An 18517-nucleotide genomic window follows, 5' to 3' on the forward strand; every position below is an offset into this window, starting at 1 on the left:
CCTTTTGTCTCAATCACTTTGCCTTATAGCTATAAAGCACCTCGTACAAAAAAAAAAGTCTACCTACGAGAGGAATAAGTGAAAATGAATGCCTTGTCTTCCCAATGGAGGCTATTGCATATGCTGGCCACCCTTGTGAGAGTACTAGCACGGAAACTGGGCTCACTAATCAATGCAGTCACCTGAATGTGAAAACATCTTTAAAGTCAGTTAATCCCAAACACTCGTAATTGTATTCCAACGTGTGGGAAGCAACTGCGTGAGGATTTGGCTGGACGCCGGTCATCTTGAACGTCTCAGCTGCTCCGCTTTGCGCACCCACTTTTATTTTATTCAACCACCCCATGCACGTGCAGTGCTTCACGATAGATACAGTAGGTGACAAGACAGGGCAAGATACAGTAAAAGTGGTGGTGCACCTCTTTTCTCCCTTTTCTTGCATCTTGACATTTCTATGGCGAAATTACGATGCTTTGAATAAGTGCATATCGATGTGCAACATTATTGCGCTAGATTCAGCATATGCTGCGCCGAAGTGCATGTTGACTGCTGCTTCTACCACAAAGATTTACTCATGATTATAGAGTTTAGTCGTTGGTCTGGAGAAACACCACTAGGCGTCAGCGGGGGTGCATCGGTTCCAAATAATGTTCTACTGCTGTCAAACACCAGGATGCATTCGACAAGCTCTCGTATAGAAACATAGGCCTAAACTAAACACTCGAGTACTTCTGAAAGGACACGGTTCACTTTTTTTCTTCATACCGACTGCTATGATGGTGGGATGAACGATATTTCAGCAGCGAAGCTGCATAAGCTGTCGGTAACTTGAGCCCAGTCCCGAAAAAAAAAAAACGTTCATCAGGAACGGGATCATGCTCTTTTCAGTCTCTTAACGGTGAAACAGTGCAAGCTATAGGTAACTTGTGCTCCTTCGTCCGAAACGCCTCACGTGGGCATCCGCTACAAGAATGGGGCAAGCGCCACTACCATGCACGAGGGGTGAGTGTCAAATCAAAACGAACACCCAAAAAAGAAAGACAGGAAGAACAAGATATAAATAAGAAGGCAGAAATGAAAAAAAAAAGAAAATTAAGACCGAAAAAGACGAGAAAGAAAGGAATATATATATATATATATATATATATATATATATATATATATATATATATTAAGAAACAAAGAAACCAAAATAATTAAAAGGCAGACAAACTTAGAAAAAGACAAAGAAACGAAGGAATAAAGAGAGATAGAAAGAGAAACAAAGACGAAAAAGGAGTAGAAAATGAGAAAAAAAAGGTGACACAGAGACAAGAAGATAGAAAAAACGAAACACAGAGAAAGGCACATAAAGAGGGAGACAGATAATCAAAGGAACAGACATGAAAAACACATACCAAAACAGAGAGCAAGACAGAAAGAAAAAGAAAGAAAGACAAACAAATAACTGGAGAAGGAAAGTCGAAATAAAGGCGTAGGAAGAAAAAGGGTGTAATTAAGAGATGCAAGGAACATAGACAGAAACAAAAGGAAGGAAATGAGACCTGATTCTCGGGCTGAGCCCTACTTCCGCGTTACACTAGACTTGTTGGTACGTTTTATTAGCTCTGTCAAACTTTCAAGATGCCATGCTTCAATAAAATGCGTCTCGAGATTTAGAAACAAGTGGGAACTACGTTGTTGAACAGACATGGGCTCGCTATGGTCGGTTATTTTCTTTCACAAGGATACCACCTATGTAAACTCGGGTTCCCTTGCTTTTCTGTAGGTTCGCATGGACACCACAGAAAGGCTTTACCGGATTGATTTCAGCTCGGAGACGTCAAGCATCAACGAATTTGCCCTGCCAGAAGGCGTGAAATCTGTGAACCGCATAATATCAGGAACTCACGGTGAGCCGTTGCGTTTATGGTTCGATGTAATCAGACGTGAAACCCTATAAGTACATGGTTCGATGGAGTCGGATGTCAAACCATATATAGTCTATGGTTTGATCGAGTCAGATGTGAAACCATAAATAGTCTATGATTCGATGGAGTCACGTTAAACTATAGATAGTATATAATTCGATGCAGTCAGATGTGAAACCATACACAGTCTATGATTCGATGGAGTCAAATGTGAAACTATAGACAGTCTCTGGTTAGATGGAGTAAGATGTGAAACCACAGGCAGTCTATGGTTCGATGGAGTTAGATGTCAAACCATATATAGTCTATGATTCGATGGAGTCAGATATGAAACCATAGATAGTCTATGATTCGATGGAGTCATATGAAACTATAGATAGTATATAATTCGATGCAGTCAGATGTGAAACCTTACACAGTCTATGATTTGATGGAGTCAGATGGGAAACCATAGACAGTCTCTGGTTCAATGGAATCAGATGGGCAACCACAGACAGTCTGTGGTTCGATGGAGTCAGATGTGAAACCATAGGTAGTCTATGATTCAATGGAGTCAGATGAGAAACTATAGACAGTCGCAAATTAGATGGAGTAAGATGTGAAACCACAGGCAGCCTATGATTCGATGGAGTCAGATGTGAAACCCTAGATAGTCTATAGTTCGATGTAGTCAGATGTGAAACCATCGATAGCCATACTCGTTTTCCCATAATCCCCCACCCACCCCAAAAAACTACCACACACATTCAAAACAAACTCAACCCCAGAAAACTACCACACACATCCAAAACAAACTCACATCCAAATTTGCGCACATGAAGACTGTTGCACGTCGAAACGTATCTATACCATCAATGGTGCAATAAATCACCCATTGCGCTCATGACAGGCACCAGGTGCGTATAGGCAGAAGCTTTAGTCGGGGGTGGAGGCGCCTCCCCGATTTTGGGAGGGGTGTACCACTTTATATGATCCTTTTTAGGAGTGAAGCTCCTTAAGGCGTGGGCTGAGCGTCCCGTCGTAATCGTATCTAGCCCCCTCTTGTTAGTTCTTGAACCGGTCGGAAAGGGTGCTACTTGTACATATAACGAAAAGTGTATGTAATGAAAAATGCAATTGGAACGACACTAGAGGACGTTAGTTGTAGTATGATAAATAATAAAAATCATAGCATATCCAGGGAGTGAATGGTGATGAGTGGGGTGAAGCGACCGCCAGTCCGTCCGCACTTCTGTCCGTTCGTTCGTTCTTGCTTCAGTCTATCCGTTCGTCCACCAGTCCATACGTTCATGAGTCCGTCCATCCGTGTGTCTGTTCAATCGTGCGTCCGTCCGTCCGTCCTCTCGTGCATTCATCCGTGTGTATATCTGTGCGCCTGTCCATCCACCCGGGTTTCCATTCCTGCGTTCGTCTATGCGTGCTTCCGTCCGTCCGTGCGTCCATTTGTTGATTCATGCGTCCATCCGTGCGTCCATAAGTTCATCCATGCGTCCATTCATTCATTCATCTATCCATGCGTCCGCTCGTCCTCCAGTGCATCTATCCTTGCATCCGTCCCTGCGTTCGTCCGTGCATTCATCCGTCCATCCATGCGTCTCTACATGCGTCCGCTCGTGCATCCGCCCGTCCGTCCGTTTGTGCGTCAGATAGACAGACACACGACGGAGGGACGTGGCGAGCAGATAATTCACTGTTTGCTGATAAAAAAAATTTGGCCCTGTATCTGCATCTTTCTGCAAATGTCATTGAAAGACGATAGTCTTGCGTGTAGAGAGAGTGAACTAGCCATTTACTTGATGTTCTGCGCAAGAAAATCGGTGAGTGGTATTCTGGAGGCGCTGCGTTAGAGTGCCTCGAGCGTGCAGTGGAGGCGAACGAGCGCATAAAGTCACGTCACACGTGAGGCATGAGCGCCATCTGGCAGTTTTATTAGAAAACAAAGCGTGTGGCTCTGAGGCGGCTGTGCGCGCCCATGTCAGAGGTGATAAAATGTAGAACTCAAGGCGACGGGTAGGTGCCACCACTGTCTCGTCTTAGCAAAGCGTTGGAAACACTATTCGTTCCATGCAAGCGTTGCATGGTCAGCGCAGCATGATAAGCACTAAGGTCCTTAAAATTACTTATGTATGGCTTTTCTAGTAAAAGACGCACATGTAGAATATATACTTGTTATTATGGTGCTCCAGACACGCGCAGTAATTGCTTTTTAATTAAAACTTGCACAAGCATGAACGCTAAACCTTGAGCGACATTGGTGGGCGCTGTGGATGGGGTCGGCCGTTTCATACCATTAAGAGTGAACAGACAAATGTACAGACAGACAGACAGACAGACAGACAGACAGACAGACAGACAGACAGACAGACAGACAGACAGACAAACAGACAGACAGACAGACAGACAGACAGACAGACCAAAATTTTTGCGTCGAAGGTCCCCAAGAAAGACTATCGTCTTTAGAAGTATGAAACGCGCAAGGCGGTGGCGGCTCGCACTCGAAGACAGAACTTCGATGTGCGAGCGCACGAGGAAATAGAAATGACGTCACACGAAGTAGGCAATCGCATGTTCGTCAGCGGCACCGTACGCTAGGGGGTGCGGTGTAGTAAAATAAAAGCCGTTTTGGCGCGCGCACGCCATTAAAAGGTCGGCGCATGCACAAGGCTGCAGAGCGGCGTGCCCACAAGGCAGTGGCGGCGGCACGCGCTCGAAGACAGAACCCCGATGTGCGAGTGCTTGAGGGCAGAAGCGTGCCGTGAAGCTGTACGGCGGCACCGACAAGATCCCGTTGTAGGAGAACGGGACGCCGAAGCAGCGTGGCAGCGGCGTGCGGACTCAGCTTCGCCCCACTCTCCATCATTCACCCCGTGGATATGCTGTGATTTTTTTTTTGCTTTCTAGGCCATGGTGCTAAACTTCGGAGGGGGGGGGGGCACGGGCCTAGTGTGCCACCCCCTCGCTAAGCCACTGAGAACGTTATGCCTGAAACAAGAGTAATCGCAACCTGCCTTCTAGCATGTCGAAGGGCAAACATATGTATTCAATCCCTCAGGTAAAAAAAAAACAACCGAAAACGCTTGTTTCTTTCTTTTCCAACACAGAGCTTGTGTTCGACATACAACACTTGAAGAGGGGAATGACGCGATGCCAGAACAGAACATTGAGAAGACTACCCTTCATGATGGAGTCCATTATAGAATTCCAGGATGTACCGAATCTTTCGCCCACGCTTTTCTTCGGCACAGACAGGACTAAATATTTTCTGAAGAAACAGGTACGTAAAAAAAGGTTACGGATGGTGAAAATTAAAAAAAAGAAGAAAGACTGAAATGCTAGTGAGAAAACAGGGTAAAACGCTTTAGCATAGACAATAGAAGGTCAAACGATTCGCCACTTGTAGTGGTTGATAAAAACGTAAATAGAAACGGTCAAGTTTGGTTTTGTTGGGCCTAAACGTAATGAAAGCATGTTGACATTGTTGAAGGGGCTGACTGAGCAGAGTTTGTATGAAGCTCGCCATAATAAACTTCTCGGATATAGAGTTAGAGAAGGAATATAAATAGGAGTTTGCCTCCAACGTAGCATTCGATGTGATTTTTATACTTCCATGTGTCATTTACTTTAATTTAGCTTCGAGGTAAAAAAAGACTGGTTTGAGTAGACACCTGGCCTATAACTTTTAAACGCCAAAGCTTGATGACTACCAACGCAGTGCAGGCTCAAACTACGCACGATGCAGCACTGATATTGAAAGGACACTGGAGCGCACAACAGCCTTATATTCCCGTGCGCAAACAACACACAAGACCATTATTGAGAAACTCCATTTGTGATGTGAATGAAGTGATGAAACTTCCAAGACTGCGCTTGTTCATTGCCAAACAGAGCATGAAGCAGAACTTGTGCTACAAAACAGAAGAGAGCCCAAGAAATGAAAATCTTCTAATATGAATAAAAAAAAGAGTCTTGAAAAATACGATGTACTGATAAATGCCGAATATTACTGGTTGCGTACCCACAAATACAATGTCAAGCGTTCTGCTCAAAAACGAAATACCCAAATTACATGCCTTTATAATGGAAAATTATGGTTGGTAATCTGATCCTTACTGTATCAGTACGTTTATGAATACGAAGAAGTCTGCCTTGTTATTATTGTTATTTACTAAAAACTGAGAGGGATAGAAAAAGTGAACTGTCTTGGTATTTAGTATGTACCAAACAGCGTTGAAATTAGTGTAAGAGAACTAGTCCTTGGGTTCATATCTGGTTAGTAATATACCACAAGAGGACAACCAAACAAATAATGTTTTGCTATTGCGCGATAGGTGTACAGCCTGACACAAAGTTCGTGGAAGTATGGCGGCAAAATATTTAATTTGGACGCTGCAGATTCATAGGAAAAGACATGAAAAATGACTATTGACTACAAGAGCAGACCTTCATGACACTTCACTTGATTTTCTTGCTTCTGCAGAAGAAACATTTTTGTGGATGTATGCAACCAGTCTTTCCTATCAGAAACATGGGGTTGCACAAGCTGCTTCGTTAAATAGAAGTTTTATAATATTAAACCTTAGTGCAAAAAGATTGCCAAAGAGGTTGTAGTAGTTATCTCTCGTTTCAGACGCGGAAGCGTGGAATTCCCTGCAACGTGTGGCAAGGCAAACGCAGTGACTGGCCATCACGAGCGAATATCACCACCGTCTGGGAGTGGTGTGTAGGTGAGCAGAAGGTGAGAGACAAGAGTAATAAAAAAATGGCACTAGGTCAAAGTAGAGAGAGACACAAAAAAAGAGAGAAAAATAAGGCAAGTTGACCACGGGCATTGCAAGTACCTTTCCTGTAAGTATATAGACGCCTTAAACGTTCAATTTTGAAGCTTATTTGATTGATTGATTGATATGTGGGGTTTAACGTCCCAGAACCACTATATAATTATGAGAGACGCCGTAGTGGAGGGCTCCGGAAATTTAGACCACCTAGGGTTCTTTAACGTGCACCCAAATCTGAGCACACGGGCCTACAACATAATTTCGAAGCTTAGAAGAGGAAAGAAACGAGCTAAGAGCGAAAGGGAATAATAAAAGACAATGCCCTTTTACTCTCAAATAAATTATTTTCAATATAACTAGCAGGTTTTCACACATTGAGATGCGCATGGGGAAGTAAATAAAAAATAAATAAAATTGTCGCTTTTTTATATATACAGTGTGGGGCTTAACGTTTGAAAACCACTATATGATTATGAGAGATGCCATAGTAGAGGGCTCCGAAAATTTCGGCCATCTGGAGTTCTTTAACGTGCACCGAAATCTGAGCACAATGTCCTACAGCATTGTCGCCTCCATATAGAATGCAGCCGCCACATCCGGTATTCGATCCCGTGAGTCAGCAGCCGAGTAACTTAGCCACCAGACCACCGCGGCGGGGTTTTGCTGATAATCTTCAACGAAGAATAGTTACAGTGCCGATTAGCGGAATGTAAATATTAATCCGCAATATTTTATAAAGTATGCTCAATTTAATACAGAATATTGAGATGGGAAGACAGAATTCAGAGTTTTGGTGCAGAACAGAAATAAAAGTCCTATCTATCAACAGTGGAAAAAAATGCACCTCAACAATGATTTGCTGTTTGATTATTCCCACAGAGTGGATGTGAGCCATGCAGATTGATCATCATCATCATCATCATCATCATCATTAGAATGCGCAATGTGCCCTACCGCTTCGGACATTTCTTCCTTGACACGTGACCACCGTTACCTGCGCGTGCTACGTTGGCACCACATCAGATGCTAAATACGGCCTCTTGGAGAAGAACAGCGCTTTATCTTTACCGCACGCTGACTGACCTACAAAATTTATTATTTCAGTTGGAACCACTGGGTCTGAAAGAGATTAGGGCGTTATACGCGTCGTTGAAAGTGTTCGTGTTGTTAGAAACTGCGACAGCGATTTGTTGATTGCGGATAGTAAAAAAAAAGTCATGAGAAATTGAAGGAATTTTATTCATCTATGTTCATCACTAAATGCTCAGAAAAGAAAGAAACACCTCAAAATCACCCTGTTTCTGTGTATAAAGCATGCCTACAGGTGTTAATTTATTTTTTCATTGTCTTTCTTTTCCTTTTGTTTTCAGGAAAAGCAAACTTTTGGCATGTGGGACTCCCCCAGTCTCCCTTTGGTCAGCTTGGAAATCTACAACGCGCACGTAAGCCAGTTCTCCTAAAAGAAGGCGTGCGATGAAAATGCCGTTCAAAAGAGCAAACGCGTTTATAGCTGTCAGAGACGGAAAGCCGCCATGGTAAAGGAATATTGTGCTTCTTAGCGCTTGTTTGGTTTGTCCCGTCTGATGTGAACCTGTCGGCCTGACGTCAACGTGAGAGACGCCTGGCCTACGGCCACACAAACGTCACCTAAAAGTAGATGCCACAGGGTAACACGCTCAGCACTGTTACGGAACAGACACACGTTTTCGGCCTTTATACATTTTTTCACAGTGGTACATTCCCTTTCGAAAAGGCGACCAGACACCTTGCGGGCAGGGAACTGGCACTAGTCGAGCACTGTGCACGACCAGAGGCATCGCATAAATATAATAATACCAACAGTGGACACGTTTCAAACTGAGTTTAGGGCGTGATTTAACGTTCACAATTTCTTTGCGTTTAGCGAGATGTCAAACCAGGAAAGCAGCTTCGCACTAGGAGTACCAGCCGCGAAGGTGGAGCACAGCTCTGTGGCCGTCCTGGTTCCTTCTCAGTTTTGTAGCCTAAGCTGCACTGGCCGAGGTTAGGCAGGTTCGCGTGGCTTATCAAGAGCAGAGGCTGCGAATGACCGAGGAGCGATGACGTCACATGACATACAGCTGGCGCGCCCGAGAAGACCTGGAAGCTCTTGAAGTGACGTGTTACCAGTGGACCGGCACTTGATATGCGTGAGCTCCCTTGCAAGTCCGTCTGTCCATCCGTCCGTCCGAAGCACGCGCTAGGTGCGTCCAGGCATAGCCTAGCTAAACCACTGCTAATTGTTCTTTTATATATTTTTATGATTGTGTCTCTCGATATCTTTCTCTCTATTTCTCTGTCTTTTTGGTTTCACTCTGTCTCTTTCTCTCTCTTTCTTCCTGTCTACTTTTCTCTTTATTTATATTGTGACCGTATTTTGTTATCGCATGCTGTTGTTGCTGCTTCCCGTAAAACATAGCGAAACCGTATGTTGTATAGCCATCTGTAGCATATAGAGCACGTGCTCGCGGCAAAATAATGTTTTTTTTTTCTTTCACTCGTTTTTCGAGTGCCGTGACGATGATATTACGCGAGGAACACGTTGATTGATTGATTTGTGGGGTTTAACGTCCCAAAACCACCATATGATTATGAGAGACGCCGTAGTGGAGGGCTCCAGAAATTTTGACCACCTGGGGTTCTTTAACGTGAGGAACACGTTAAAGGTCCGAGGTTTTGCATGCTGCCGTCAGCTGTCGTTCCTTGTTGTAACGCAGGCAAAAAAAACATGTGTAAAATTTGAAAGAGAGGAAACAAGCAAGAAGTAGAATGAAATAAATGACGAAAAATATAATGACATTGAAGTAAAAACAGAACTAGAAAAGAGAACAAGAAAGAAAGAAAGGTGGCGAAAATGCTAGAGAGACACACAAGTTCTCGCAAGCAACACGAGCGCGAGCTGCAAGCGTTTTTTTTTTTCGTGGTAAGCAAGCAACAAGTACTTAAACCAGAAACCTGTACTGATTGATTTCTGGGGTTAACGTCCCAAAACCACCATTTGATTATGAGAGACGCCGTAGTGGAGGGCTCCGGAAATTTTGACCACCTGGGGTTCTTTAATGTGCACCCAAATCCGAGCACACGCGCCTACAACATTTCCGCCTCCATCGGAGATGCAGCCGCCGCAGCCGGGAATTGAACCCGCGACTTTAGGGTCAGCAGCCGAGTACCTTAGCCACTAGACCACCGCGGTGGGGCGGAGAAACCTGTACTTGTGACCCGTCTGTGAATCTGGTACATGCCTACGAAAATACGAACATTTCTGGAAAAGAGTGCAGAAAAGAATGGGCGCCAAACAAAACCGCTGGACCTCGCTCAGCTTTGCGCGTGCGAAGAATAAAAGAAATAAAAAAGGATTCTTTCGTTAAGCGATAATTATGTCATGTTTTCATCTAGTCATCATATTTTATATTTTTGTGCATGCTAATAATCGGCAAACTGGCTATTTTTTCATTCTTCGCACGAGTATTTTTTTATTCTACGCAGCCTAGTACCTTAGCCACAAGACCCCCGCCACGGGAAAATGTTCGTATTTTCGTCGGCACATACTCTACTCTTCTGGTGACAATGTCACATGAGGCCAATGTCACATATACGCCAAAAGAATACGCCTGTGTGAAAGCCACTCCTGACCTCAGGCGGCACAGTAAAAGTGTGTGGAGACGGGAGTGCTGCGATCGAGTTTTCAGCTTCCTTGATAGAACGAGGTTATAGTTGGATGACAGTTAGAGACAGTCGATTTGCGTCTCGATGTCTAAGATATTGCTTCAGCAAGAAAAAAATGAAGGCCCCTTCTAGCATCTGTCCTCAGCCAGGATACTGAAAGTGTCACGGTCCCCTCGTAGGTGAACTAGGTGGTATCGTCAGCGAGGTCGTTGAAAACGATACTACAATGTTCAGGCAGCTAACCGTACACAATCTCATGTCCCTCGGAGGAAGCTTGACGAAGCACATTTATTGTCTTGCGAACGAATTCCCGATGTACTTTTCGTCTAAAGCCGATTGGTGCAGTTTCCAAAAAGAATTTAAGCAAGTGACACTTGTAGTCCTACCATTGAGGCTATTATTCTAAGACATGTAGAAGTAGCTTTGCAATAAGCTTCAGTAAATTTGCAATATTGCAGAAGCAGTCAGAGGTATAGTTTCTCGCGTGTTTTCTTGATAGTAGTCAACTTGTTATATTCACCTGTGCGACAGCAGATGGGATTTCAGGCCGTCGCTATAATACAACATGGGAAGCGGGAATGGGTGGGTGGGGGGGGGGGTGCTGGTTTGCATGTTCGAAGACTACAAGTACACGTGGACTGGGGAGAGCTCACACTCGTGGTTCGCTTTGTTTTCCGGCAGAACAGCTATCAGTTTTGCCAGGATCATGAAGCAGTAAAGAGCTCATTGTCATGTTCCTGACCATAACCCGGATTTGGGGATGTTTACACGTAGCGCCATCTCTTGTTGGCTGCCTGTCGTAACTGAATGCAAGTAAGCGAAAAAATCATATCTGACGAAAAAAGGTAGTTCTCAAAAACTACTCCCGGGTAGCAGAGACTTCATTAAACATTCTGTTATAGTTGCAGTTTATCACTACAAACCATGTGGTTTCCTTGGCTGTTTAATATTTTACAACGGGACCTTGTGTATTTACGATGGGTGGTGTTCAGTTGTCTTGGGAATCGAGCCACTAGCTTAGTAGAGCGAGAGCGAAATTTCTCCAAAATGTTCCAGTAGGTCTCTGCTGTACAGATACCAAAGTAATTTTTGATAAATAGCTTATTTCAAAAGGGACAATTTTTTCGCCCATTTGCTATTCAGTCATGGCAGGACACCGTTGTTACCGCAGTGAGATGGTGCCACGTACAGATGTGCCTAAATCCTGAGAATGTGTGCCATATATCTGAGGTCTTCCGTTGGCCACTGGCATTGAACCCACAATCTCTAAATTTAGTAAACGATTTCTTGCGTGCAGATGAAGAACAACTTTATCAGCAGGTTTTTTTTCTACTGTTAAAGGTAATAAAGAAGCTAAGGCCGAATGGAAAGAAGAGTTGTACAAAAACATGCGACGCCAAACTCGTGTGGTTTCATTGCAACAAAGTTTCGAAAAACTGTTTCCACATCCCATCACATCCCATCGCTTCATTTCTCGAAGACCCCTCAAGGATTAATATACATAAGCGTTGGGTTCACAGTACAGCCAGCGGAGGTCGTTTGGAAAGAAAATTAATTACATTGTCCAAGAAAGAGAATATTGAGGGCGGCAATGTTGTGCTCCGATCAAAAACAATATTTTTTTTCGTGCCAAGCATACTCTACGTAAATTAAATGTGCATACCTTCACAAACGAATATCAGTTCGCAAAAAGTAAATAAGTAACAATAGCTCAATACGTTTGATACATCATTCCGGAAAGGAAAGTGGTGACAATGACGCGCTGAGAGTGGAGAAGCATTTTAACTGCAGAAATAATCTCACCATTGCAGGCTGTGTGGAAACGGGAGTCTTCCTCTGCGGGGCAGATTCTCTTGTTCTTTTCTTTTTTCGCAGATGAAGACGCCAGAGCTTCGCCTTCTTGCTACACGATTCACGGAACTTCGTAAAGAATATACACATTTAGTTGGGTGTACGTGACAATGCTACGTACACAGCACGGTACGTTGCGTATGCTGCAAGCGAAGCACTGAACAACACCTTTATTTTATCGTATCGACCATACCGGGCGTTTTCATCCACTACACGTATCATGTGAGAAATGAAGCAGTTTTCGAATGCTTCTTAATGTGATCGTGCGGTTGTGGCCGTGATAATGGCCGCTACCGCATGATGTCGTACCGAATCAAGTCAAACCGAATTGTTAGATCCATGGTTTTATGTCCTGTACTATCTTGCAATCTGGCTGCTCTATAATTTGAGATCTCGCGAGAGTGTCACATAGTTATCACTACCTATCGTTACGTGTGTGCGCGCCAGACTTTTTTTTTTGGGTGTGACCGCCGATAATCCAAGTGACCGCCGATAATCCGGCAGGTACGGGAAATCTAGAAAGCGTTGCCAGCATGTAGCACGCAAGCGCTGGTTTCGAGGCTACGGTGTCGCTGCGATCGTGCGGTGCGGTTAGCGGCAGGACAAACGCTATTCTAAAACTCTTATCACGCCCGCTTCGCCCTCAACGCCCGCAGCACTTGCAAACGGTATTCTAAATCTCCCTAATGTGTCTAATGTTGACCATCGCACAATCAGACTTCAAACACAGATTTCGATGAAACGTTAAAAACAACCGTGTGTCTGAAATGACATAGAAGACAAATACGCTGAAAGCAAAACGCAGTCAAGGCCGCTACATTGAAGCGGTTCTGTCTACTCGTAATCATGCCACTGTAATCACCCGCCGTTCATGGCCGGCCGATCACGTTGATAACACTGAAAACCGTTGCTCCACTGCCTGCAGAAACTAGACCACCGTAAAACGGCCACAGCATAAGGTGTCATAGTTTTGACACAGATCTAGGAAAGACAATACGCTAGTATAAGTTAGGTTAGGAAATTCACTTGAGAGGTTGGGTTAGAGATTAGGACGTGCTAAGTTTGAAGTTAAAGTATGCTAGGTTATAGTATAGGTTACGTTAGCTATGATACCGGGGAATGAGGCCAGGGGCGATTATTTCTGAAATATGCCAGCAGTGCCATTTAGTGTATTTCTAACGACGTTGCTGGATACTTTCTGCTTGTTCATGTCTGTGTTGGTCAGTATGGTGTTACATAGCTGTAAACACGAGCAACTGACCCAGCTGCCTTCGCTTAAGCTAGGTAATTTTCGTTTGTGCACGCAAGGATAGAAATGTTAGGACTCAGTGAGCGAACCATGTGAATGGGCCTATTATGACGTGAACTTGCACATCATCGTGCAAGTACGAGAGAAAAAAGAAGAGAATGCCACTGTTCGACAATACTTACTCGAGAAAGTGAGTTGGCTGGCTAATTGTTTGCATGATCATGTAGCTCTTCATGTGCGTGTTCTCTGTCTACTTTAGGTCACACTGTAGAAATTTGTTATTGCTGAAATTCAAATGAAGTTTTGAATTTGACCACTAGCGTACAAACTTTTTCTCTCGTTGCTGTGTCCTCAGACTGACGATACCACAGCGGGCGGCGAAGGAAGCATCGATTGGGAGAAGCTGACGTTCTCCTTCTACAGAGTGGACAGAGCCAACAAGTGGGTCACGGATCTGCAGGCCTTCGATGTCACTGACTGCATGGGAGACAATGTTTATCCGATGCAGTTCGAGTTGGCGTGTAAGTGAGCTCGCATGCCCTTCTTTTGCAATTGAATGCGCATAGAACAAGAACAAGCAACGACAAAACGAGAGTTCCTTCTCAAAACATGGAAAAGAAAGAGAAGCTATGGAACATCGAAAATCATCACAACATAGAGCAAGATTTTGAAGAGCAGCATCAAACAAAACAGAAGAAAATCAGCATATAAAATTAGGTTTAATGCTTCCAACGCTGCTTAGAAAACTTGTCGAAGATGCCAATATTTCGATTTCAATTCTTTACCTGCTGAAGACATGGAAAATGTGAATAATGTCTCGTGAAAAATTTTGATTTTTTCAACATTGCAGGCCTAAAAGGAAACATGCTTGTGGATATCATTATTCGGAATGAACCTTTTAGGGCTTCGGTAAACAACGGCTTATTATGTTCGTGTGCATGGTCATTCATAGTTTGTACTTTAGTGTTTGGCTGTTTTATTCCTCAATACTGCACGTTTGTTTTAAGTAGAATGCATAGGAAATAATATCTGGAAGGTCCGAAAGAAATTGCGTAAGTCCTTAGTAAAGACTTCGTTTTTTCCTCTGTTATATAAGGATTGAGATTTGTTGGATTTTCCTCTTAGCATCAACTGAAAGATCAACGTGGCGAGTACATATGATCTCTTAACTCTTTCAGAAAGCTTTGCGATAGTACATTATAGTGGTCACTAGTTAGTATAAGGTTGAGTACATTAGATGTGTCATATGTAACCCGCGCAGGATGTAGTATAACTTAGACTGCAATTAATGAGTACACGAACGAAATCTGTAGCAATATACTGTAATTGAAGCGATATTGTTTCTACATATTTTTTCTGGGCAATTAGCCAACAAAGCGCTGGTTCTTTGCCTAGTTATTTTTAGATAAGTTCACTGAAGGTGTAATCAAGTTTATGCGAAAAATCAGCAATGTTATACGGTGGCTTCTGGAAAGCGCCTAAGAGTGCTGCTGCCGCACTTCAGCCTGTGCTAAAGTGCGGCAGCAGCGAAGTGAAGCCATCAAGTCTATCTCAATTGTTGCAAGAGAGAACGGTAAGTGATGATACGTGGCATGCGACAAGTATATATCATGTCCTATTGAAATACAGCAGTATTTCCGATGAACGCCGAATTTCAGCACACCAGTGATGATATTCTCGGTATCGGTTACGTTTCAAAGCCAGGCTTCAGGTTTTATGTGCAATTTTCCGTGAGAAGACAACACGAGATTAAGAAACATATTGCGCATAAGAAAGTGGTTGCAAATTGAAATAGTTTGCGGAATAGCTCTAAATGCAGCCGCCACGAAAGGGATTCGATCCCGCGACCTTCCGGCAGCAGCTGAGTGGCTCACCATCTAGACTACCATAATTATTTAAACACTACCCACTGTTTCACACATCAGGTGAAATGCTGTGCAAAACATAAAAGAAGTTCCACCGGCAAGATATAAGACTAGGTTTGTTTCGTGGTCGGTTTTTGCCACTGCGAAAACTCACTCGAGCATATCCGTAAAATACGAAAATCAAACAAAAAAGGATAACAACAGCACGCTAAGTCATCCAGTCACACGGTAAAAGCCGCATAGCAGGGTTTACAAGCTGTAGGACACAAAAGAACTTCATTTATAATTCACCCTTAAAATGAAGAGAAAAGAATCTATTTTGTGTGGTCCGAAGCATTGAACTCTATCTTAATGCGAATGCATCTTCTGCAAGAAGTCTCGCCAACTTTAACAGCGTTGCACCTGATGCCCAAAAAGGAGCATGGACCTCTGTGCCGGTCTATAACACCTCATCGTGGTCCATACGCGCGCTGATATGTTGACCTATTAGAATGACGTATGGACACGTACAACATTTTATACTAACTTAAATTTGCGTATCAATACTTCAATTCATGTTTCGTTGATCGCTGTAGAGCCCACAACTCTCCTGCATGCGCAAACAAGAACTTGGAATTTTATTTAGCAGCCTCACTGTAAATTATTGTTTATATTTCACGCGCTTCATTTTCAGATCCGGAAGCCAAGTATGAAGACGTGGCGAGCATTGCTGCCGAGCCAATTTTTCTGGCCATGTGCAAATCGGAGATAGTGCGCAGCTTGAAATCGAATCTCGGAACACTTCGAATCGGACGCTTGCGCGCTGTAAGTATGACGTCTAAATCGAACACAAACAGTGTGGCTTGTAAATGCGTGAAAAACTGGAGAGAAGTTTACCGTTTCTGACGTCGTTTATAGGTATTCGACGAATCAAGAAAGATGTACATCCAGTTTTCATTACTTGATGGATTCCCTTCCGTTAGGGATGAACCGACACTTGAGATAATGAAGGCATCACTTCAAAAAGCTGTAAACGAGGGGTCGCTGAATGTCAAAGCGAATGCGCCACGAAAAAAGGTGAGGAGGCTATTATTCCGTCACACTTTTCTTTCCAATTAGTGAAAATAGTCATAAAACGCTATTCAATGAATGCGCTACCACGTGTTCGTTCTGACATGTTCTGTTCTGTTCTGTTCTGTTTTGCTCTGGAGAAGTTGAGATCTATATGGCCTCAGCTGCTTCATATCGATATGTTCTGCAGCGAAAAAAAATAATTGTGAATGATACTCAAAACGATCAATCAGCAAAAAATGAAACAAAAACAAAACAAAAACGTAATAGCGCAATTAAACGAGTTGAAACAACATGTAAATGTACAGTTTGAAGCATCTCGCACTTCCATAAAATATTAAGCGATTTATGGACGCAGGTGGCTTTAGGGAGATAAAGTATACCGAAATAGAAGAGTACGCGGCTCGTAGAACTAACTAAATGGTTGCTGATTTGAAGCTCACTGGTGTGGTCGCGAATGGATGCAGTGCATGGCGCAACTAGAGCACAGCAACGCACAGGGAGAACAAGATGCAAAAGAGCTAACATTAAACGAGTATAACTTCAGGGTTCTTGCGTGCCAAGATTATTATTTAGCACGATAATGAGTTACGCTATAGCAGGATATTGCGGTTTAAATTTTACTATCACGGCTCCTTTCCCGTGCACCTGAATGCATCGACATGGGGGGATCGTTGCATTGTACAGCGTTTTTGTTTGAATTGAACTTCAACTTCACGTCTTCACTTCGTCCCAATAGAGCTGCTGCCTCTCGTACTCAGCAGCACAACAGCACAGCCGGCAAGCTAACACAACGGCTGAGGGCTGACATCTAGCGTGAAAGACTCACCGAAAGGCTATAGTACTTTCGGATGGATAACTATAGTTTCATTGCTCTATGTGTCACCTTGACGATGTCGTAACAACCAAACCCAAGTCTATTCGTTTCTTACAGGAGGAGATTGAATTTGCAGCCGTGCCAAACACGCTCCGGATCACCGAAGACGAATTTCCGGAGGAAAAAGCATCTAGCCCTTCCCCTTTCCAGCCTGAAGAATACAGCTGGCTCGGCGACAATACGACGGTGCTAAGGGCCCCACCTGCTCTTTTCTACAGATACGAACGACGCTATCAATCGGCCCTTCCGAAGAATGATACGTTTGCGAAAACTGTGAAAATTGCAAGTTTTGCAGGCGGAGCTGTTTTACTGTTCATCATGGGTGCTCTTGTTGGTGCAATATCACTGCGCCTGCAGCGGATTGTACGGTAGAAATGGAAAAAATAAAGAGGGTGAACGTACTGTGTCAATCACTTAGTTGTTTTGCGCAGGTGGTTTCCACGCAGTCAAAGCTCTCACTTGGCAAGCCTTACTCCCTATCCAGCCGGCCGATCAAGCGATACAGTAAGAAAAAATCGCAACTTTTCTGTTCGATTCCCGCACTGATGGCTAAAGTCTTGCGAGCAATTATAATACAAATACGACGTAGATACAACGTTTCGAAAGTTCGTCTTTCTCAAGCAAGTCAAATCTGTTTGATTCTTTATTAAATAACTCATTCACACTTGCACACGTGGATGTTGGAACTACTGTGGGAACTCATTTAACAATGAACGCGGTCGTAGCTAATGGTTTGACCACCGGAAAAAATGTCACCACCAGTAACCAGACTACACTGACGAAGACGTGTCCTCCCGTGAAAACGTTGTCGCAAGCGACATTGCTTTTATGATGAGTTGTCATATTACGCACATGTCATTGCCGACTCAAGTGGGTTGCGAAGTTTGACAATGTCAGCAACGCCGTTAACGCTTTGTGAGCATGATCAGAAGGCGCTGCCTATAGGTGGCCGTCGAGGCTCCCTAGAACATGCGGGCTGAATAACGCAGCACGCGAAGTGGAATTTGCCACTCATTTTCAAAGTCAGAAGCTGCTCGCTCTGCTCTCAACAAGTGATGTCATAATCCAAAATGACCACGTTATAAGCACTAAAATTATGGCCATTGGTCATAGGAGTGACGTGCTCTTGCTGCACTAATAGGGCTAGAATTGCATTCAGTACAGAATTACACCGAAGCACTTGCGATCGCACTGAAAGTGAGCCGCGTGTTCAAAGAAGAAGAAATTCCTCAAGGTCACAACGTGCGCTGTCGAAC

At 43.7% G+C, this 18517-nt stretch overlaps 1 protein-coding gene across 1 annotated transcript; it reads left to right on the forward strand.

The window, feature by feature from the left end:
- Positions 1-1603: 1603 nt before the first annotated feature.
- LOC142814573 (uncharacterized) lies at positions 1604-17674 on the forward strand. The gene is made up of 8 exons (XM_075893499.1): positions 1604-1892; positions 5012-5184; positions 6538-6645; positions 8056-8127; positions 13825-13990; positions 16008-16138; positions 16232-16390; positions 17319-17674. Exons 1-8 carry the CDS (start codon positions 1775-1777, stop codon positions 17631-17633), a joined length of 1242 nt encoding a protein of 413 aa, XP_075749614.1. The 5' UTR covers positions 1604-1774; the 3' UTR covers positions 17634-17674.
- The last annotated feature ends 843 nt before the right edge of the window (positions 17675-18517 follow it).

The sequence above is a fragment of the Rhipicephalus microplus genome, chromosome 4 (assembly GCF_043290135.1).
Source record: "Rhipicephalus microplus isolate Deutch F79 chromosome 4, USDA_Rmic, whole genome shotgun sequence".
Taxonomy (NCBI): Eukaryota; Metazoa; Arthropoda; class Arachnida; order Ixodida; family Ixodidae; genus Rhipicephalus; species Rhipicephalus microplus.